Below are 23,502 nucleotides of genomic sequence, written 5' to 3'. Positions count from 1 at the left end.
GTGTCATTCCACATCCTCAGGGTTGGGGGGTGTTACAGCCCCCCTTCTCCACACCCTGTGCAAAGCACAGCCCCTCCCCCTCCAGGAGCAGGGCAGAGCCCAGGATGGCCTGGATTCAGCTGTCTCCCCACCCCAGCCCCTGAGGCTCCCTTCACGCAAGACCCTTCCCCTCTCACCTCTGTACCTTATCTGTACTATGACCTGGCAGATGCGGTTAAAGAAAAAGTTCCAAAATGGTAATGTCACGACTCATACACATATAAAGTGAACACACGTCAAAGATTTTACTTAGGGCTTTTAGTAATGAGAACTGCTAAGACGTTACAATCAGCTCAAAGGAGAATCCGCAGAATAGATATATATAGATGAATTTGCCAATTGATGCCCTAGGGTATTTGGAGTCATCCTTTCTACAGGGTAGAAAGCAGTTGTATCTTGACAGGACAAAATTCACTTGCATGCTTAACAATGGGACTTCTCAGTTCTGTGCATGTTAACTACTGTTTCTATAGAGTTTCAAAATGGCCCAGCCAGAGACAAGGGTGCTGCCCCTGTGGATCAGATAAACCATAAATTTCCCCTAGACACACCAGCGTTCCATTGAAACGACACCTGGGAATAGTTCTGCCCATTTAAAAGCCTCCCCCAGTGTTTCCTGACAATGTATAGCACTGAACTAGACATTGGCTGAGACTTTTTGCAGCTCAGAGGCCTTCCTGGGTTGAGGCATGCCCAGCCCCTGTGGTTATATCCGCTTTCTGACTCATCTATCTCCTCACTTCTTTGCTTTTGAGACCTGGACGCTGAGGGGCGCCACTAGCTCACCTAGGACGTTTGTGAACTTCAGGAAATGACGCCCCTTCCTCCTGACGGACATGGCCCCAGGTCAGGACCCAGGGATGCAAGAGGAGCCCAGGCCGCATCTCTGTCCCCACTTGCCTCCTTGGCCGGGTGTCCCTGGTCAGGGCACAGCCTGCCCAGCTGTGCACGGTGGCCTGCTGCCCCAATATTATACAGTCAGTAGTAGTGACCCCCTTACTAAAAGGATCTAGAAGAAAGCGATCAGCTTGGGGTTGAGGTGGGGGCCCTGACACTACACCTGAGGGGCTTTTTTGGGGTGAAGGGCTAGGGTGCTGAGACTAGAAGGGAGACCTCTCTGCTCTCTGCAAACCTGCTGTACACTTGGGCCAGCCTTGGAATTCAGGAGCAGCAGTCCCCCTGCCCAGCCAGAGCCAGGAGGAGGCTTGGGGGTCCCTGTGCCTCCCCCTCTCTGTCTGGGCAAGTTGGTGGGGGACTGGGGCTGGCGGTGGAGCTGCCCCCTCCTAGCCCAGGGTGGCTGGCCCGCCAGGCCTGGCCTCCCCACTGCCGACAGGCCAGCGGGCATGGCTCCCTCAGCCCATTTCCGAGCCTTGCCCCATGAGGAAGGGTGTGAAGACTCAAAGGTAGCAGAGGAGCAGGACAGGGGCCCAATGCTGGGGAGCCGCTGTTCTGCCCGCTCACTGTCTGTGGGCTACTCTTTCAGGCTAAATGCTTCCCTGGGCCTGGGCTGCAAGCAGGCAAGCCATTTGACAGCAAAGAATACTGAGGCCTGGGAAGGATGGTGGCTTACCTGGGCCCCAGTGGCCCTGGGAACCCTAAACAGCTTCCTAAGTGTAAGCTGCCCATTCCAGGGACAGATCAACAACTCCCCCACCTAACAACCTTAATCCATCTCTAGGCCCCTCCCAGGCCTGGCCTCTGGGTCTCCTACAAGCGATGAGAGAGCCAGATGCGGCTTCCTGACCGAGTGAACACTGCCTTCCTGCTCCTAGGCCTTGGCCTTCTGAGTCAAGGCCTTTGCCTTGACTTCTGTCTCCCTTTTCCTGTCCCTGCATGTCCAGGCCCTCCCTTGCCCTGGGCCCTCTTCCCTGCACCTTCCTACCCCACCCTCTAGGAAGCCTTACCTGAGTCTCCGCTCCCTGATCTGAGCAGCTTGCTGGCACTTCTGCTTTGTATCATGGAGGCTTATAAGCATTGCTCATCTTTCCTGGAGTCTGGAGTTTGGTCACATCGTCTCCAGGGTGCCAGAGCCCACCACTGTGCTCAACTCGGCTGAATGAAGGAAGGGGCGGTTTCCCAGCTCTAGCTTTGTCCCAAGTAACAAGGTTGGAGAAAAGCAAAACGGTCCTGAATTCCACTCCCCGGCCTCTGCCAAAACCTGGATTCCTAGAGAAAGCACATTTCTTGGTTTCTCTTACAATCCCCAGCCGGGTGTAGGTGGAAGGGAAGCAGCACGCCCGTCCCCCACACAGATGCCATAAGTGTGCCCCCAAGGAGACATGTGCACAGACACCAAGATCCAAGCTCATGGGCACATCTGAACACCTGAGCACATGCCATGCATGGGCCCCTAGGGATACACGTATACACATGCCCTTACCCAGGCCCATGTCCACACATGAAACCATGCACACACATGTGCATGGGCCCCCAGAGTTGTACATGCACAGACAGTGAGGCCCAGGACTGTGGGCACACCTGCACCCATCCACACACACACAGGCACATTTATACAGGGCCCATGGACCAATATGCACCTGTGTACACACACATTTATGGGTGCCCGGGGTACGCATGCACAGACATCACAGTCCAGGCTCCTGGGCACTTGTGAGTCCATACAAACACAGATGTGCCTTCACGAACCCCCCCAGGGGACATGAGCACAGACGGCCAGGCCCAGGCCGATGGAAATAACTCCAGCCATGCCTACACACATGCCCAGGCCCAGGCTCTCAGCGGTACGTGCTTACTGACACCCAGGCCCAGCCCCATGTGTGCACCTGGTCAATCACACTGGCAAATGCACCGGCACCCGGGGTATACAAGCACAGACACTACACACACAAGCCTGGGCCAATGGGCTCCTCTGTACCTGTGCACTTACACACAGCCACGCATGTGCACCCTAGGGTACGCCCATACACACACAGACACAAACACTCAGGCTTGTGCCCATGGTAATAGGGGTTTGAACACGAAATCTCCTGCATAAGCACATCCCGGTGTGTATACACTATTGCTATTCACAAGCACCCTGATCAGGGTACAGGCCCCCGTGTCCCTGCTGGGCTCATCTGCACCCTAGCATCTCCACAGGTGCACACTCGCACCTGTGTAATGCACGTACACACCTGCACCCAAACCAGCAAAGCCTGAATGCACATGCATGTACCACATATGTGTGCACGTGTGAACACTGTAAATGTGCACACACAGACATAAGCACACCAGGCACGCATGCAAATAATTTCACACATGCTGGAATGCACACTGTGCACACACACCTCCATGTGGGTGTGCACACCCAATCACCCTTGGAAGCTTTCAATCACCAACTCTGCCTGGCTGGTAATTGCTTTCAGCTCCTGCGTCTGGCAGAACCTTCTTGTGAGATGCGGTCTGTGATCTATGATCCACCCCAGCTTTCCCCAGCCCCTGCCACCTAGAGAGATTCAGACATTTGTCCCTAACCTTGGGCTGCCACCAAGCCTGAGACGACACCATTACAGCTACTCTCCCAAACCACGGCACCAGTGCCTCTGAACTGCATACGTGTTATGTGGGAGAACAGCCTGGCGTGAACCAGGTTTGGGTGGGGCTTTAGAAGGAGGCTTAGGGCGGTTCTGAAAACTCCCCAAACAATTCTTTTTAAAAAAATTTTTTTATTACCCCCAACAATTCTTACTCATCTTGCAGTGTGGCTGAGGAGGTCCTGTGGATACAGCCCCCAGAATCCGATCTGTGGGAGTGCTGTGGATTTCACCCTGCGTTTCTCTGGCTACACATCCCCTCTCTGAGCTTCAGAGCCCCGTTCAACTAGACAGGGAGACCGTGCTGAATTTTCGTTCTTTCACTTGAATGCCCGCTGTCCTCAGACATGGCCGAAATGAGTCTCCTGGAGTCAGATCTGAAACTGAGAGGCAAAGTATTCGTTTGCTCAATGTATTAGGGCTGCCATAACAAAATACCACTGACTGGGTGGCTTAAACAACAGACACATTTCCTCAAAGTTCTGGAGGCTGGAAGTCCAAGATCAAGGTGCCATTCGAGTTGGTTTCTGGTGAGGCATCTCTTCCTGGCTTGCAGATGGCCACCTTCTCACTGTGCCCTCACATGGCCTTTCCTTTGTGCACGTATGCATGGAAAGAGCTCGCTGGTGTCTCTTCCTCTTCTTATAAGACTCCCCCCAGTCCTATTGGATTAGGACCAACTCCTATGACCTCATTCCTCATTTAATTATGACCTCCTTAAAGCCCCCATCTTCAAAAACAGTCACATTGAGCGTTAGGCCTTCAACACATGAATCTGTAGGGGGACACAATTCAGGTCCTAACAGTCAACAAACAAAGCGCTACCTTGAGCTGTGGCAGGATGGCTACGGCTCCTCCTTTTCCTCAGATGCGTTCCTGAGACGTGTCTGTGCAGAAACCAGATGGAGAGGAGGAGTAACAACAGGCACGATCACAGCCCGTCCTGTAGCCATAGAATTCCTTACTGCTTGCAAAGTACTGCACTTAAAAAAAAGTCATATTTACTGAGGTATATTTTACATACAGTAAAATGTCTCCTTTGTAGCATACAGTTCTCTGAGGCTTGACAAACGAAACTAGTTGGTTAACTGCCACTAGTAGGAGAGAAGTTCTCTCACTTCAAAATAGTTCTTTGTGTGGCCACGCTGAAGTCAGCCCCTCCCTCCACCCCTAACCCCTCCCTGGCAACCACTGATCTGTGTGCTATCCCCCCAGTTTTGCTTTTTTCCAGAACGCCATATAGGTGGAATCGGACAGTATGTAGTCTTGTTATTCAGGCTCCTAGTGCATCTGAGGGTCATCTATGTTGGATGCATCAGTAGTTTGCTTTTCATTGCTGAGTAGTAAGTGAGGATGTATCAGTTTCTTTATTTATTTGCCAGCAGTTGAAAGACACGTGGGTTGTTTCCAGGTTGGGGTGATTGCAAACAAAGCTGTTACGGATATTTGTGTATAGGTTTTTGTATAAACATAAGTTTTCATTTTCTTGGATAAATACCTATGAGTGGGATTGCTGGGTTGTGTGGTAGGTGTATGCTTCACTTTATAAGAAACTGCCAAACTGTTTTCCAAAGTAACTTAACCATTTAACATCCCTACCAGCACCATAGGAGAGTTTCAGCCTCGTCAACACTTAGTATGGTCAGTCTTTTTAAGTTTCACCATTCTAATAAGTGTATAATGATATCTCATTGTGGTTTTAATTTGCATTTCTCTAATGATTAATGATGTTGAGCGTCTTGTCACATGTTTCTTTTTTTTTAAAATTCAAAGTTGGAGAATTCCCTGGTGGTCCAGTGGTTAGGGCTCTGCGCTTCCACTGCAGGGAGCACGGGTTCAATCCCTGGTGGGGGAACTAAGATCCTACATGCTGTGCAGCATGGCCAATAAATAAAATAGGCTTTAAAAAAATTGAAAGTTGTTTCCTCTCCTAACCCATGAGCATCCATCCAGCTGCCTGTCAACTGTTAAGATGCATGACTGCTGTCATAAACGCCCATATATACCAGAGACTGACTGACCTTGACATCTTCAGGGTAACACATTTGCCTTTGCTTAAAACTTCTTGCTCCCTGCGTTGTAGCCAGTACCTCTCTTGACACCTTTATATAAAAGATCTCCAAAATTTGCACCCCAAGCAAGCCATCCATGGATAAAAAACGTGTACCCAGGATCAAAAAGTTGGCCCGGACAGGTCAAGGATTCAAGTCCACCCCTTCAACTTTCAGCTTAGTGCCTACATAGTGCTTAACTTCCTGCATAGTGCCTGTTTGCCCATGGATACAGCATTAAGCTTGTGCTTTAAGACCCCAGCAGCGGTTCTCATCCCTTTGGTACACAACTGTCCACCAGAAGCCATCAAAAGCCACATTGCATTCATGCCTGGCACCCATGCCAAGAGCTGTCTCGTACCTTCTAAAGACCTCACATGTTTATTTGCCATCTGTATTTCCTCTTTGGTGCAGTATCTGTTCAAATCTCTTGCCCATTTTTTAATTGGGTTGTTGGTTTTCTTATTATTGAATTGTGGGAATTCTTTATATATTCTGGATACTGGTCCTTTGTCAGGTAATGCATTTTGAAAATATTTTCTCCCAGCCTGTGGCTCATCCTTTCACTTTTGCATTATACATTTATATCTATTATTTTGATTCATTTATACTTTCAGCAAGTATTTATTAAGTGTGCCATGCACTGCTCTAGGTACTAAAAACACAGAAGAGAACACAACAGGCACAAACACCTGTCTTCAGGGACCTCCCATGCTCAGTATTATTCAATAGGCAATGGAAAACACTAAACTAACATGTTGGATATTCTACTTGTCCCCTCACCCCCGGCAATCCATTCTCCCTCCTTCCCCGTCCTGCCCTGTGTCCCCGTGTGGACTTCATCAGCCATGCTCTGCCCCACCTGGCTTCCAGCTGGGTTGGCCAATGAGAGACCCCGGTAGGTGACTGGACAACACAAGGACAGAGAAAGCCAGGTGTTCACTGGCTGGGGCTGGGTTCCAGCTTCTCCTGGGTTTCGGGAACACTGTTCCCTTTCCTGCCCCTTCAGGCCTAGGAATGGTGGCAGCACCCCTCTGATGCCAGTCCCTGGGTAGCTCAGCAACCTTACTGGTTTCCTGAACTCTCTGCACCTCCGTAATGGTCCCTTCATTCAGGTCTCTTCGAAATTCCACCTGTGTGTGCTTTGTGTCCCTCCACCCCCACTGCAGGGCCCTGGCTGACTCAACAAGTAGATATATAATATACTATTAGGATGTACTAAGTGCTATGAAGAAAAACAAAGCAGGATGCAGGGATACAGAGGTGCTATTTTGGATAGTCAGGGAAGGCTTCCTAAGGAGATGATCTTTAAGCAGAGAAAAGAAAACGAAGGGGGAAGCCATGAAACTGTGAACGATGTACATATCTTGGGACGAGTGTTCAAGCAGAGGGGAAACAGCAGGCGCATAGGCCCTGAAGTGGGAATAATGCTTTGGTGTGTTTGAGGAACATCAAGGAGGCTAGTGTGGTTGGAGAGAATAGGTGAGTAGAGATGCTGGAGAGATTGGCAGGGCAAGAATTATTATACTCATCTGCCAAAGGCGGAAACCCAGGGCCCAGGGAAAGGCAAGGCTGGCCTGAGGTCCCACAGTGAGGTCATCTTCATTCAATCCCCATGACTTCTCCCCAATATATCCTGTGTTTCTGGGGAACAGGAGGAGGGCTACCATATGCCCCAGAGAGAATGTACAGCCCCCTGGGGAGGCCTGTCAAGTGCTTATGGTCCTGGCTCCTGGGGCCCCTGCCCTCCATGGCTCAGCCTGATCTCTGGTCTGACTTAAGGACTCCAGTCTGTCCTCACAGCAGCCAGAGGGTCCTTTTACAACCCAAGTCAGCCCACGGCTCTGCTCAGACCCCTGCTCTGAGATCTCTCTCAGAAAAAAAGCCAAAGTCCTCCCCGTGGCCAGAGAGGCCCTACAGAACCAGGCCCCGTAACCTCTCCGACCTCACCTCCTGCCACTCGCGCCTCGCTCACTCTACTCCCGCTCCACTGGTCTCCTCACTCTACCTCAAATGTGCCAGGTATGCTCCTGCCTCAGGGCCTTTGCACAGGCTTTCCCCCTTTGTCTGGATTACTCTTTCTCTAGATGTAACCCCTCCTGGGGTCACACTGACTGGTGTATGGATCCTCCCAGGGTCACATAGCCTGGGGTGTGGCCACTCCTGGGATCAAACAGATGACGGTGTAGACATTCATGAGGTCACTAGATTTGGGTGTAAGCAATCCTGGGGTCACACTGATTGGGATGTGGACCTCCTGGGGTCACACACTCGGGTGTGGAGGCTCTAGGGGGTCACACAGCCTGGTGTGTGGTCACGCAGGATGGGGCGTGGCCACTCCTGAAGTCTCATGGGCTGGGATGTGTTCTCCTAGATTCCTACAGATTGGTGGGTGGACACTCCTGGAGTCACATGGACTATGATCTGGTACCTTCTCACACAGGCTCAACTTCGGGCACCATCAGAGTCACAAACTTTGGGGTGTGGACCACAGGCTGGGACAACGACATGACTGAGGACACATACACTGGGGAGCCACTGTAGTCAAAGGACTGTGGCGTGGACACTGCTGGAGTATCACAGGCAGGCGTGTCCATGCCCCAGTGTATGGAACACCAGGAGGACCCCCAGTCAGCCTGTGTTTATCCAGAAGGAGACCTCTGTAGTCATGCTGCTTGCCGTGTGCCCTCTGCTGGGATCACACCAACCGCAGCAGAGATGCCTCTCAGGACAGGCAGATGGGGGTGGACAGTGGTGTGATCACACCGAATTTGCTGTGGGCATTCCTCTAGTCACACTGAATGGGTCACAGACACTGGAGCGTGGAGACTCCTTTGGTCACACAGATGGGGGGTATCCTCCCCTGGGTCACCCAGACTGGTGTGTAGACCCACCAGCAGTCACAGGCATGGGACTTTCATACTCCTGTGGTCACCCTGATGGGAGCACACCCTCCTGAGGCCACAGGCACTGGGTACAGACACGCTGTGCCAGCAACTGTGGGGTCTGGACAATACTGGGTCACATACACTCGAGATTGGACATTGCTTCTGTCACAGGAACTTAGGTGTGGACATTCCTGGGCCACGGAGACTGGAGTGTGGACACCTCTGTGATCACACAGTTTGAGATGAGCACACTCACGGTGCCACTCAGACTGTGCTGTGGAACCTCCCAAAGTCACCCAGACTAAGCCGTTGCCACTTCTGGACTCTGACTGTGGGGTGGACACTCCTGGGGGTCACAAAGGCTGGGCTGTGGACATTTCTGTAGTCAAACATTGGGATGTGGACACAGCCAGGGTAAAACCCACCGGACTCATCTGGGGTCACAAAGACAAGGGGAGGACATGTTTGTGGTCACACGCACTCAAGTGTAGACACCCCTCTGCTCACCTTGTTTGGGATGTGGACGCTTGTGGCATCACGCAGACCGGAGTTCAGCTACTCCTAGGGTGACAGGGATGACGTAGTAAATGAGCCTGTGGGGCCACAGAGACTGAGGTGGGGACACTCCTCGCTCCCACACAGGGTAGAAAGCTCTGGAGTTGCAGGCTGGGGAGTGACACCCTGGTGGTCACAGAACCCAGAGCATAGAGACTTCACTGATCACACAGCCAAGGGTGTACCGTCCTAGGGACACGTGGACTGGGTGGTGGCCACTCCTGTGGTCACACAGAAAGCTGATCATCCTGGGGTCATGCAGACTATTGTGTAGACCCTTCTGGAGAAACACAGGCTGACTGTGGGTGCTCCTGGGGTTACATACACTGGGGTGTGGACACTCCTGGTGTTTCAAGCGCTGAGGAATGATCACTCCTAGGGGACACTGACTGGCAGGTGGAAAGGCAAGAGTGACAGACTGGGGTGTAAACAAACAATGCTTTCGCAACACAGACCAGGGGTGTGCTTCCCTCAGGACACACATTGGCGTCTGGAGACTCCTGGGGTCAGACAGAGGGGGTGGACATTTCTATGGTGACAAAACCTGACATATGACATTGGTGAGGTCACCCAGACTGGGACGTGGGCACTGCTGCTGACTGACATACTTTGCAGTGGGCACCCCTGTGGTCAAATAGACTGGAGTTTTTACAACACTGCGGTCAGAAGCTTTGGGATATGCACGCTTATGGGGTCACACAGACTATATTTTGATTACTCCAGGTGTCACACAGACTGGAGTGTATACCCTCCTGTGGTGACACAGACTACACTGCAGACACCCTTGGGGGGTGACAATGACTGAGGTGTGGTAACCCTGGGGGTTACAGCGATAGGGGAATGGACACCCATTGTTGTTACACAGTCTTAGCAATTGACAAACCTGCAGTCATCTGACCAGGGCGTGTACACTTTGGGGGTAACACAGGCTGTGTTGCGGAAAGCCTGGGGTCACAAAGGCTGGAGAATAAACATTCCTGTCATCACAGACTGGGGTGGAAACACTCCAGGAGTCACTCAGACTAAAGTAAGTACCCCACTGGGGACACACGGGCTGGGACGGATGTACCTCTGGTTACAAACTGACTTTGGCGTGGAAAATTCTGGGGTCACACTGAGGGGCGTGGACACTCCTGGAGTCGCAAGACTAGGGCCGCACAGGTGGAGAGTGGGCACTCCCGAGCTCAGACAGCAGGCCTAGGCCGGGTGGGCCCCTCCTCGGCCACACACTTGGGGGTGTGGACTCCACTGGTTTGCACAGACTGGGAATTAGACACTGCTCTGTCAGAGACTTTCGGTGTATACTTCTGACGTTACACAGATGGGGGTGGACACCAGGGACACACAGCCCGAGGTGAGTATGCCCACAGGGTCCCAAAGGCTGGTGTGTTTATGCTCCTGGGAATTGAGACGAGGATACTCCTGGGATTATACAAACTGGGCTGTCCACACTCCTGGGGCGTCACTGACTGTAGTGTGGACACTGCTGAATTTACATGGTGATGGGTGTGGACACACCACCTTTTGTGTGGATACTTCTGTTTTACATTCCTGGAGTCACACAGACTGGGGTGTGGACATTCCTGTGGTCATACTGACGTGGGTGATAAGACTCCTGGGTTAACAAGCTGTGGTGTGGGCCCCCTGGGGCTAGACTCAGTATGGACACTCCCAGGGTCTCAAAGTCAGGTACAGAAACACCTGGGGTCACAGACTGGGATGTCAGTAGTCCTGAGGTCAATGGATGGTGTGTGGACAAAGAACAGTGATTTTCTAAAGATAAGCGAGTAAGCTGCGGAAACCGGGTCTGCCCATGTAGCTGGTGTTTGTCAGCTCCTGTTTGCTAAAATATAGAAATTCAGGACTGCAGTCATGGCAGACTTTCTGATATTCCTTTAAGAGAGGGGTTCTTAACGTAAAAAATTTGTTCTGGGGAGTTCCCTGGTGGCCTAGTGGTTAGGATTCTGGGCTTTCACTGCCGTGGTCTGGGTTCAATCCCTGATCAGGGAACTGAGATCCCACAAGCCACGCAGCACAGCTAAAAAAAAAAAATTTGTCTGGGGAACCCTTTGGCATCTGATCTGATCAAGTCTGTGGACCCCTTCACAGAGTATTTTTGAAAGCATGCGTGTGCATGTGCATACACACACACACACACACACACACACATACACTCAAATACACAGGATTATGGAAACTAAATAAACATCATGGAGGTTCCTCAAAAAATTAAATAGAACTACCATATGATCCAGTATTCCCCGTATCCCAAATATATACTTCTGGGTATATATCCAAAGGAGATGGAATCACTGCCTCAAAGAGCTATCTGCACCCCAATGTTCATTGCAGTATTATCCACAATAGCGAAGATGTGGAAACAACCTAGGGATCTGTTGACAGATGAATGAATAAAGAAAATGTGGTATATGCATATGATAGAATATTATTCAGCCATAAAAAAAGGAAACGCGCCATTTGTGACTACGTGGACAGACCTTGAGGGTATTATGCTAAATGAAATTAGTCAGAGAAACACAAATACTGTGTGATCTCACTTATATGTGGAATCTAAAAATGGGTGAAGGTGGTCAAAAGGTACAACACTTCTAGTTATAAATAAGTCCTGGGGATGTAATATACAGCATAGTGACTATACTTATCAATATTATATTGTATACTTGAAAGTTGCTAAGAGAGCAAATCTTAAAACTTCCCATCACAAGAAAAAAAAACTGTAACTATGTGAGGTGACAGATGTTAATTAAACCCACGGTAGTCATCTTGCAATATACACATATATCAAATCATTATGTTGTACACTTCCAACTTATACATTATATCAATTATATTTCAATAAAACTAGAAAAATAGTTACCATGTTAAAATGAAACAACATTGGGATGCTATATGAACTTTTTTTTATTAATTCATCAAATTTTAAGATCTTATTCAAAGTAGTGACCAATGTGAACAATATTTTAAGATGCCTGCAACGACTGTAACATAACATAAAAAAGTAACTGTGATTTGTATTGGTGGAAGTTGCAGGCACTGCTTTTACTATTGTGATTTGATGCCAGCATTCAGATCCGGGAGTATAGCTAAAATTTCACTTATATTAGTGAAAATAAAGATGTAATGTTTCCCTCCATCAAATCCATACATAACCCTGACTTCTACCCAGGTTAAGAACCCCCGCTCTCAGGGTAAATTCTGGACATAATCAGGACACGGCTGGAAAGATTTAGAGAAGAGGCAAGACCCCAGTCAAGAATCCCCTCTGCAGTGCAGACGGACATTCCGTGATGCTTCTTTCCTCGCTGTGTTCCTGGTGGTTGCTGCAGGTTCCCACTCGGAGCTTGTATGTTCAGGACCGGTTGATGAGATATTTGAAAACAAGTTCATCAACTCAAGTTCTGGTTTTCCTGACAGCAAACAGCTTCCGAGTCCTTATCAGATTGCCAGCTAACTAAAGGTCAAAGTAAAAGGAAGTTTTAAACCAAAATGTTTCCCCACTGTCTTCTACTATAATCACTGTTTGCTCAGCTACTAACATTTTTTTGAAGTTTTCCCCTTTACTTTCATTGTGAACCATAACACACAGAAAAATGCATAAAACATATAACGTTCATTCTCTTTGTTGTGTAGCTCTCCACTGCGAATAAACCAGGATTTAACGATCCATTCTACAGCTGATGGATATTTGGGCTGTATCTAGTCTGGGGGTACTACAAATAGTGCTGGCTAGGAACATTCTAGTACTCACTTCTTAGGAGTGGAACTGGCACACATGCAGCTTTAGCAGATAATGCCTCACAATTTTCCAGTGGCTACACCATTATATGCTGCCATGGGCGTCTTCAAGAGTTCCAATTGCTGCACATCCTTCCAGACGCTTAGTATTGTCAATCTTTTTAATTCTAGCCTGCATTTCCCTGATGAGCAGCTTTTCATGTGCTTACTGGCCATTCTCATATTTTCTTTTCCTTACTGACTTATAGCAGTTTTTTAAATATCAAGGATACTATATATAGGGATTATAAATATCTCTTCCCATTGTGATTTGCCATTTCATTTTTTAAAAGATGTCTTTTTTACTTCTTATTTTAATGGAAGACTTGGTCTGAATAACCTGCAAAGCCACTGCCAGACAGGGATGTCCTCTGATGTGGTATCCTGAGGATGAGAAGCCCTCCAGCACTGATAGGTTTAGCCCAGACTGTTCCAGGCAAACTGGCTCCTCACTGCTCCCCTCACATACCAGGCAAGGTTCCACCTCAGGGCCTTTGTATTTGCTATTTCCTCTCCCTGGAATGCTCTTCCCCTAGATAAACACACGATTCCCTCCTTCATCTTCTTCAGGTCTCTGCTCAAACATTACCTCAGTGAGACCTTCCATGATAACCTTTTTAAAAACTGCAAACTGCCATCCCCTAGAATTCTTGATCTCTTTACCCTGCTTTAAAAATTTCTTCATACCCCATATTACTTTTACATTTTATGTGTGTGTGTGTGTGTGTGTGTGTGTGTGTGTGTGTGTGTATACATATAGAGAGAGATCAAGATAAATAGTTTGTGTATGTGTGGGTGGAAACTCCTGCATTTAGACTGTGTTATTGCTTATCACCTCTTTCCCAAACTAGAAGCTCTGAGGGCCAGGATATTTGCCTGTGTTGTTCCCCCTCTATCTTCAAACCTAGAACAATGCCCAGCACACAGCATGTGCTCAATAAATGTTTACCGAGTGCCTCAATATGTAAAATCCTTAAAGCAGTTCCTGGCACATAAGATCAGGTGTTTTAGTAAAGGTTTGCTGACTGAAATCTTACCAGTTGATGTAAAAGTTTCAAAGGTGAAATTTTACTCAGTTTTTTCTTAAAGGTGCCATTTACTCAAATTCTTAGACAAAAAGGCAAATTTACCTTAACATCTTAAGGCGAACGGTTCATTTCACTGTCTTCCACCTACCCAAGAAAAAAAGAAGGGACTCAGATACTTGGCTAAGCTTTTCCGTTCACTGTACTTGGTTTTACCCATTGATTTTTATAGCTATTGGGAGGCAGGGAAGAGAAGTTTGTCCCAGAAACCATGTGATTTGGGGCAGAAGGAGGCACACGAGGAGGGGGTCACTGTGGGCACAGAGAAAGGGCATTAAGGGCTCTGGGCCCATGTTTCCAGACCTCAGAGGCCAGCAGGGTGTGGCACTGTGGGGCGGCCAGGGACTGGGGCAACGTGTCCACTGTGCTGATGGGGCAGTCCTGGGGGCGGACCTCCTTGGCCAGCCGCCCCTTCTTCTTCAAGGTGCAGGCCTCCTGGTACGGTGGTGAGATGGGGGGCTGCGTGGGCGGAGTATACTTGTATTCTGAGCCGTCCTCTAGCTGCAGGGACACATGTCGGCAGGGGGTGGTGAGGACCTGGGAACCTAGGACAGCACCCCCCATCCACCCACAGTTGGCTGGGCGCTTACATCCAGTGGGTAACTGCGGTCCGAATCATAGGCGCTCAGGTCCCCACAGGTCACAAATGGTACAATGATGCGGGTGGGACCATCTAATTGGTTGAAATCTGGATCTGACAAGCAGGGAGAGATGAGGCAGGACAGGGCTGGGGTGTCTGGGACCAGTCGTGACTCAGGCTGCACCCAGGATGGGTACCGAGGCCTCCCCAACGTATCCACCAGCTACTCTTGCCCTCCTTTATCAGAAATCCTTCATTTGGTTCAGATCACTTCCTCAGGGAAGCCCTCCATGATCACCTGTTCTAAAACACACCACCCCCCGCAACCCACTTTTCTCCGATTGCACTTATGCCCACCTGCCATATACTGTCTGGACTTTGTCTCACTCAAGTGTGCCTGCCACAAGAGCCGCTCTGTGCTTTTTCCCTCTAGGGGCCAGTCTGAAGGCCCTCACAGGATGAAATTCCCACACAGGGGTGGGGTTTCCACCTGGGGCGTGACTGAGTCTTCTTAGTCTAGAATCTCCGCAAGCAAGTGGAGTCTCCCTTGGGGTAGGACGCAGGATCCTCCCAAGACAGAATTTTCACCAGGTCCAAGAGTTACCACTAGGCCACTGGGCTAAAGATCCTCCTGGAACAAAATATCCATACAGGGGTGGAATTTCCAGAGGGTGGGGCTGAGGATCCTTTTGGGACAGAATTCCCCTAAGGGGCAGAGTTTCCACCAGGGGGTGGGGCTGAGGGCCCTCCTGGAACATAAATTCCATTGGTGGACAGACTCTCCCCAGGGATGGGGCCCAGGGCTCTGGCTCTCACCGTAAGAGTGGTCCAGCAGGGGTTTGGTCAGGTCCGGCAGGAAGCCCTCAGGGGGGTCATAACCCTTACAGACAGCAAAGGCCTCTGTGGGGATAAGGTAGAGTGAGGGGCGACTGCCACCACCACCCTGTGCGGATGGGTCCCTGAGATGCGCACCCCCCAGCCTGGCCCCTCCACCCCACTGACCAATGCTGGAGTTCCGGCTGCTCTTGGGCTTGGCACAGAGCACGGTGGAGAAGAAGACACGCAGCTGACTGTAGATCAGTGTCACATCCCGGCCTCGGAAGATCTGCAGGGTGGGGAGGCAGAGATGGAGGCATGAAGATGACCTTTGGAGACCCCTCTCTACCCCCTACCAGGTTCCCCGAGCCTTACCTTGGCCACAAAGCAGCCCCCTGGCTTCAAGACATGTGTAGCAATGTTCAGAGCCTATAGGCAGGACAGATGGCTAAGGGTGAGGTGGAGACAGCCAGGAGGGGGCCAAACCGAGGCAGGGGCAGCCAGGGTTACTCACGGCTAGGAGGAGCTGGGCCTGCATATACTCATCAACATCATGGAGGCCGGTTACTGCAGCAAGAGAATAGTGTTAGGGGGCCATCCAGTCTAGCTATGCTCCCATTCTAACCTCCCAGAGGTTAGAGCGCTAAAAACATTTCCTAGGCTCTCTTACTGCTAAGGTTCTGCATGCAAATACTATCTGCCAACTAGATGCGTACTCTGAGCTCCTAACCCTTAGGCACTCATTTTCATTCTCAAAACAACCTCAGGCGTGAATACTGTTATCATCATTTCTATCTCCAGTCCAGACTGTTCCTCTTAACTCCAGACTCAGATCAGAATGAACATCTCAGACTCAATACATCCAAAAACAAACTCCCGATCTCCCTGCCCAAACCTGCTCCTCCCATCATCTTTCCCATCTCATCTGATCCTTCCAGTTGTTCAAGCCAAAAACCTTCGAGTTACCTTTGACACACACCCACCCACCACTCTCTCCTCACACCCACATTTAAGCCATTAGCAAATCTTCTCAACTCCACCTGGACGACTGCAGCGGCCTCCCCTCCCCAGGTCTCACCCCTCACACTGCTCACAGCAGCCAGAGGGATCCTGTCACAACCCAAGTCAGGCACGGCCCTCCTCTGCTCACAACCCTCTCATGGTTTTCCCCACGCTCTCATCTCAGTGAAGAAGCCAAAGTCACCACTGTGGCCCAGAAAGATCCACACAAGGATCTGTTCTCACCTCCTACAACTCTCCTGCTCACTCACTCCAATCCAGCCACACTGATCTCGCTATTCCTCACACATGCCAAGCACCCTCCTACCTCAGGGCCTTTGCATAGGCCAATTCCTTTACCTGGATTGTTCTTCCTCCAGACGTGCCCCTGGCCCATTCCCATGACTCCTTTAGGTTTTTGTGCTAAAGCCAATGAGGCCTTCCAAGCTTTATTTAAAATTCCTACAGGTACTCCCCTCTTCCCTCTCCTTTTCATTGACATCCCCATGGTACCTATCACCTTTTGACAGGCTACATAGCTCAATCCCTTGTTTCTCTTCTGTCTTCTCCCACTAGAACACCAGCTCTATAAGGTCAGAGATTAGTAGAATTTTATTCACAAATATTTTCCCAACATGTACAACAGTGCCTGACACAAAACAGGTGCTCAGTAAATGTGCTGAATGGATGGATGGCTAACTGACTGAAAAAAAAAAGAAAAAGAGTGAACACTAAGATGGAATTGGACAGTTGCAGAGAGGTGAGCAATAAGAAGATGAAAGGGTGGACAAAACCCAAATGGTAGAGTATGGGGAGGGAGAAGACAGAGGCAGAGAATAGGAAACAGAAGTAGGGAGAAGTTGCTAGACGTAGGAACAGCTGACAGTGGAGAGGAGAGGCAGTAAAAGAAGCCAACAGAGGCGGGACATACAGAGAAGGACACACATAGGGCCCCCGCCTGGCCCCCCAATCCCTGCTGTTTACCATCAGGAGCCCCGTCGCACACCACTAGGTCGGCGGGGCAGCCCTCAAAGTGCTGGATGATCTCCTTGGCAGTGGACAGCTATGGAAGAGAGGGAGGATGAGTGGCCCCAAGGCACCCCCTCCACAGCCCTCTAACCCCACCTGCCCTTGGCCCTGGCCCGCAGCCCCTGGGTCAGCCAAATTCTCAGGCTTTGCCTAAGACCAGGCTCCATCTCTGGGATCATTTTTTGCTGTCTCTCTGTGATGACGACAGGCTGGCTCTGTTTCTCTGCTGTTACACTCTCTTGGGTTCTCTCGGTTACTCTATCTCTGTCTGTCTTTCTCAGTCTGTTTGTCTTTCTCTTTCTCTCTTCCACTTGCCGTAGCCCCCAGGTTGGGGGGCCTTTGCCAAGGATACACCCCAACACCCCAAGCCATGCTCTCACCTGGGTGATATCCCCCTGGATCTGTAACACACCTGGTAGTGGAGCCATAGCCTGAAGATCCACGGCCACGACGTGGCCGGACCCCTGGCCCCTGTGGACAACACGGTCCATGTCAGCCCAGTTATCACTCCTGGTCCACCCTCCATCTAACCTGCCCTCCCACCCTCCCATCTGGGACTCCACACTCACCCAATCTTCTGGCTCAGCACCTGGCTCCAGCTGCCCGGGGCCGCACACAGGTCAACTGCCCGCGTCACACCTGAGCACACACAGGAAGGTGTAGTGGTCAGCTGCACCCACCTCTCCAACCTGGGACCCTGCAAAGTTCACCCCTTTCCCCTGGGCAGCACTCGTATCTGTCTGCTGCCTAGATGCCCAGCTCCTTTCGCGTACCTGCCCATCTTCCTGCCTGGCCCCTGCCCCATAGACCCTCCAAGTCAGCCCACCTACCACAGGGAGCTCTGTAGACCTAGCCCACTTGTCTATTCCCTTCGCCCACGCCATCCCCCAGTGACTCGCCCGCCAAGTGGGGACCTTGGAAGAGTTGGAATTCCTCGTCAAGTTGTAGCAGCTTGAAGGCACTGCGGGCACGCCAGCCATTCTCCTTGGCTAGGCGGTAGTAGACATCCCGCTTGTCCTTTGACGTCCGTCCCATCTCACACACTGTTTGCCCAGGGACCTGCCAACAGCAAGCTGACGCCGCCCTATATCAGTAAGTGGGCCATCACCTACCTCTGCAGGGCAGCGAGAACCACAAAAACTAAACCGGGCTCATCTGACCCGTGTGACAGCTCACTCAACAGGTGGGAAGGCTGGAGCCCAGTCACTAACCCCAATGACCTCACTGAGCCTGAAGGACCCCGCCACTGAGCTCTCAGGCTCCATCACTAACCCCACAGATCTCCCCCAAAGAGCCCACAAACCCAACCCTTATCTCATAGATGACCTATTACTGACCCTGTCCACCTCCCACTCACACACCACATATTAAACCCCACTATCAACCCTTCTCTGCCCACCTTATCCCCAATAACATCTCACTGTCTTCCCAGCTCTCCTCATTGCCCCTAGAGTCATACAGCCCTACTAGCCCCCCATTAATCCCTTGCTTTCACCCCATTATCCTCATACTACCTCACTGCACTCCCCACCTCCTTCATCTCTCTCCCCTGAAGAGATTAGGCCCCCAATAATTCCTTTATTACTACATCTTTATCACCACCCCCCCATTAATGCCTGGAGAATCATGGCCTATTAGTCCCCCATCGAGCTCTCAATTACTATGATTTATCAGTCCCCATTAACCTGGCCCTCCAACTGATCCTTCATAGATCACACCACTAGCCCCCCTGTAACCCTTCCCTACCACACATTCATGTTAATCCCTGATAATCATACATCAGTTCCACAGTCTCCCCTCACTGCCCACCTTTCTCCCCACCCAACAATCACTTGATGATCACACCCAACAGCTTACTATTACCCCCTCTTTGCTCACTCTGCTCCTATTAATTCTTCAATGATCATACCATCATCACCCACTAAAATCTTTTGATTACAACACCCCTTCAGCCTCTCATTCTCTCTTCTTTGATCACTACTCCCATTAGTTCCTTGATCATGACTTTTACCGGCCTCTATTATTCCCTCCACAGCCGCACCATTATCCTTTCAATCACTATGCCCCACCACTCTTTATTAACCCGTTGAATATCATACCTCCATCAGTCCCTCAAGGATCACACTCCTACCTGCCTCCCATTATCTTCTAGTTGCCCACTCTACCATCCCCTCATTAATTAACGAACACATCCCACTGGCCCCCTTGAACACATCGACTAAAACACGCCTTTTAGCCCTCACTGATTCCCCAATAACACTCCCACCAGACCTCTATTACACCCACGCAGCCCACCAAACCTCCACACCCACCCATTAACAGCCCTCTGGCTACACCGCCGGTCCCTCCTCATCATTACCTGAAAGCCCAAGTCCCCACTGGGACCACAAGACCGGCTCCGCCGGTATCTGGACCTCTGCGCCCCCCGCCCACCTCCAGACCATCCCGCATGAGTGGGCCCCTTCTCCAGACAAACCTTGGGTCTGGAGCCTACCTGGTGCCAGCTGCCCGGACTACGCAGCTGCAGCGCCGAGGGCGAACTTGCCTCCTTCCCTCACCGGCGGGACAGCGCAGGCATGCCTCAACCGTCTTGGCCGGGACCCAAGTCCTCCGCGCCCCAGGGCCTACCTTAAACTTTCGGAGTGGGGAGAAGCGGAACGAAGGAGGCCGGTCCTCAAGCAGCCCGAGCCTCGGCGAGAGCGCAAACCGGTGAGAAGTCGTAGGGCTTCAGTTTGTATTCTTAGTTGATCCGAATGTCTGTCGCGCATGCCTAAGGGCGACCGGAGCGTGGAAAGCCTGTCATCGTGGGACGCGGTGACTCGCGCGAAGCGGGGACCCGACCTGATCGTACCACGTGAGTTCCGGCATCTCGCGCCGACGTAGCCGGTCGGGCGAACTGCCGTTCCCAGCATGCAACGGGCGCGAGTAAAGCCGCCGAAGTCGCGCAAGGCATGGCCGAAACGTCGCGAGGCACGAGAACTGACTTTGTTCTTTTGTTACAAGGCGAAAATCGACGTACTCTCCGCCCCTCCCTTCTTGTACAATAGTATTCCTTGAGCCTGTGGACTACATTTCCCAAGATACAACGCACACGGCGGCACGTATTTATTTTTCGCGCGCCGCGAAGTGCAATTACCTCTGGCGTAGCGAATTTGAGAGGAAGGAGAGTGCGTTAATTAAGTGCGCGAGCGCGCAGAAGCTGCTCGGCTGCAATTTCAAATCCCACTTCTGCTAATTGATAGCGCCTTCTGACTGTTACCGTCTCAGAACTGCGGTTTCTTCTTCTGTAAAATGGGGGTAACAAGTAGTACAGACTCCACAGAGAGTCATTGGCAGGATTAAATAGGTGTAGTTCCGCACACTGTCTGTAATTCTGTGTTCTTCAAACACTTTTAACTCGGACCTAGAAAAAAAGACTGCATCTCGACCCAGTGCACAAGCAAATATAGTAATGGAAACATTTATTATAGCGTTTACCATGTGCCAGGCACTCTTCTGAGTGCTCTCAGTGGTGTGCTGGTAAATGGTTAACAATCAGCTCTTTAGGTGGAGAGGGAGAGGAAGCCCTGATTTCTAACATTTGCCAGTTTCCATGGTTTACATACTATCATCTTGTCAGATTTCAACTTACCAAGGTGTAGTCACGGAACACAGAGTCTGGAAGAGATGCACTAGTGCACCATTGTGTATTATTTCTACAGTACAATTAAACTAGGGATGAATGATCTCAGGAGCATAGAAATAATGAAATGTAGTAAAATAATAATTAAGAAGTGATGAGTTTTGAGTATTTATCACCTTTTAAAATCTAATTTAGTTAATTATAAGTTTACATAATTTCATTTTTAATAATAGCTGTGTTTTCCCCAGTTTACAGATGAGGAAAAGGAGACAAAGGAGAATATATATATTAGATGTGTAAACATATGTCATTTACTGCATATGTGATGATATAGAAATATATAGTGATGTCTAATATTTACTAGTATGTAAATTATATATTAGCAAATAAATATAATAAATATAAATATGTCATTATGTGGAAATATATAATATATATTTATGCTTTTTGTATAGTTTATGTATAAAATATACATATCTGATATAAATGTATATGCTGATATATATATATATATAAATCTGCTAGTATCTATATATATCTACTTACTAAAGTACTAAATGTAAATATACTATTAAGTATATAAATATGTTATGTCAGGTGGTGATAAAAGCTATGAAGGATAATAAAGGAGGGTGAAAGGATTGGAGAGTAACAGGCGTTGAATTGCTATTTTAGACAGTGTGGTCAGGGAAGGCTTTCTGACGAGGTGACATTTGAGCTGAGACCTGAAGGGGGGCACACCCTAGGAATGTTTGGAGGAAGAGCATTCCAGGCAGAGGGAACACCAAGTGCAAAGACCCTGAAGTGGGAATGAGCTTGGCGAGTATTCAAACAACTGAACGATAGATTCATCATTCCTTAGAAATGTGAGCTTCGCTAGGCAGGGGTTTCTGTTGTTTTGTTCACTGCTGCCTCCCTGGCGCCTAGAGTAGGGCCCGGCACACAGGTGGTGTTCAATAGATGTTTGCTGAATTCACCCTTTTGTTGCTTTGTTCCTTCACTCTTTCCGTAGTGGTGTGCTCTGCATTTATGTGGGGCCCTGGGAGGAGGTGTAGACAGCCGCGCAGAGACCCTGGAGAGCCAGGGAGGAAGCCAGAGCTTGTCAGCGGAGTTCAAGGGCATTGTGGGGGGCGGTGGGAACATGGCTTCCCTGCAGGGGTGAGCAAGTGTGAGGAAGCAAGGGTTCAAGCCACCAGGCGCTGCCCCACAGAGAGGAGGGGGTGCCAGGCATTGGGGGCCCATGTTCACCCTGTGGGACGCTTCCTGTTTTCTTGCCTCTCACAAAGAGGATGTTTAATTTTTTGCAAAGAAACTTGCTTCCTCCAGCAGGGCTGGGGGGGATTGGGGGACAGGAGCCAGGCTCTGAACTCCCCAGGCTCTTCCCGAAGTGGGGTGTCCGCCTGCAGCTCCCACCCAGCACCCCACTGAGTGTAAAGGTGTCCTCCCCTCAGCCTCCTGAAAAGGTCAAGGAGAGGGGAGCTGCCAGGCCGGCCCTGTGCCGGAGGGCATCTTACCACGTGAAGGAAAGACGGGGGTGGTCCAGGCGCAGGGGACCAGACAGTGACTCAAAAAGCCTTGCAGTCCAGGGGCTGCTTTGAGGGACGGAAGAGTTATCCGTGGGGAGCCTGCATGAAAGGAGAGATTAGAATCCAAACCCAGCTCAGTGGGGGGATGCCTTCACTGGCAGAGAAGAGTTCATTAATTCCTTTCACAAAGATGTTATTGAGCGATTACTGTATGTCAAGCATTGTTCTTAGTGCTTTACCTGTATTCATTCATTCAATCTTCCCCATGGCCCTGAGTTAGGCAGTAGTAAGCCCTGCGGGAAGCTGAAACAGTGAGGTTTCGAAACTTGCTCCTGGCCGCACAGCTCCTAAGTGGCAGAGCAGGGAAAGCTCGCGCTGTTAACTGCTTTGCTCCGTGGCTCCCTCCCCTGAAGACTGCTGAGTAGTGTTTTAATGAAAAGCAGAGGTCTGCTTAGAAGAACTGACAAGATCCTAAACTGACTTTTAATAGATTCGATAGGAATCCCAAATGTCCCACGAGGGTCTGCTTTAATGAACCAACAAAAGCCTTAAATGACCCTGAGAAAGGGCCCTACTTTGATGAACGAACAAAGCGTTCTTATCCCTGGCACGGCCTCAAGGCCTCGGTCAAGCTTAAAGACATCTGTTCCTTCTAAAGCAGGCTGCCTCTGCAGCCAGATTTCACTTTCCCTTTGTTTTTCCTCCTACCAGCATATGTGGAACACCTGCTATTTCCAATGCCCTGAAACTTAGCTGAGCTATGGGGTGCAGAGCTGGATGAAGGTTTGCCCCTCCCCTAGAAGAGTTCACTCGGCAGAAATAAAAATAATGATGATAATATGACACTTGATAAGTAGCATTCATTGACCTCCAGCTGTGTGCCCAGGTGGCCTTGTGCTGGGCAACGCGGGAGGGCAGGGCTGGCCCTTGGAGGGGAAGACAATGATCAGAGGAAGCTGCTGCTGGGAGGTGGTGGGTGAGGGC

At 50.1% G+C, this 23,502-nt stretch overlaps 1 protein-coding gene across 11 annotated transcripts; it reads right to left on the bottom strand.

Annotated features, from left to right (window-relative positions):
* Positions 1–3,699: 3,699 nt before the first annotated feature.
* On the bottom strand, positions 3,700–20,265 carry FTSJ1 (FtsJ RNA 2'-O-methyltransferase 1). Of its 11 annotated transcripts, none has more exons than XR_009500236.1 (15): positions 19,999–20,265; positions 18,285–18,454; positions 17,940–18,009; positions 17,751–17,841; positions 17,326–17,404; positions 15,857–15,909; positions 15,718–15,771; positions 15,529–15,631; positions 15,343–15,426; positions 14,537–14,640; positions 14,250–14,447; positions 13,992–14,033; positions 9,019–9,072; positions 4,398–4,555; positions 3,700–3,955 (listed from the first exon to the last, which is right to left on the bottom strand). XR_009500236.1 is itself a non-coding variant. In XM_059911083.1 (13 exons), exons 1-12 carry the CDS (start codon positions 20,136–20,138, stop codon positions 14,001–14,003), a joined length of 1,173 nt encoding a protein of 390 aa, XP_059767066.1. In that variant the 5' UTR covers positions 20,139–20,265; the 3' UTR covers positions 11,987–12,538; positions 13,992–14,000. The 11 variants fall into 11 exon arrangements, 9 of the variants coding, with proteins under 9 accessions (XP_059767066.1, XP_059767065.1, XP_059767067.1 ...); XR_009500237.1 differs by having other exon boundaries at positions 4,398–4,550; XM_059911083.1 differs by lacking the exons at positions 3,700–3,955; positions 4,398–4,555; positions 9,019–9,072 and adding an exon at positions 11,987–12,538 and having other exon boundaries at positions 14,537–14,634.
* Positions 20,266–23,502: the final 3,237 nt, after the last annotated feature.

The sequence above is a fragment of the Balaenoptera ricei genome, chromosome X (genome assembly GCF_028023285.1).
Source record: "Balaenoptera ricei isolate mBalRic1 chromosome X, mBalRic1.hap2, whole genome shotgun sequence".
Classification (NCBI taxonomy): Eukaryota; Metazoa; Chordata; class Mammalia; order Artiodactyla; family Balaenopteridae; genus Balaenoptera; species Balaenoptera ricei.
Note: the sequence above shows the minus strand (reverse complement) of the source record. Positions and strands in the feature narration are given on the sequence as shown.

What these genes read in the sequence shown, in the direction of transcription:
- FTSJ1 (XM_059911082.1), bottom strand. Translation starts at nt 20,138, where the DNA reads ATGCGCGACAGACATTCGGATCAACTAAGAATACAAACTGAAGCCCTA. An exon ending in CCCCACTCCGAAAGTTTAAG is followed by an intron (nt 18,455 to 19,998) that starts GTAGGCCCTGGG and finishes TTACTGATATAG; the next exon opens with GGCGGCGTCAGCTTGCTGTT. An exon ending in AGGCCCAGCTCCTCCTAGCC is followed by an intron (nt 15,772 to 15,856) that starts GTGAGTAACCCT and finishes TCCTGCCTATAG; the next exon opens with GCTCTGAACATTGCTACACA.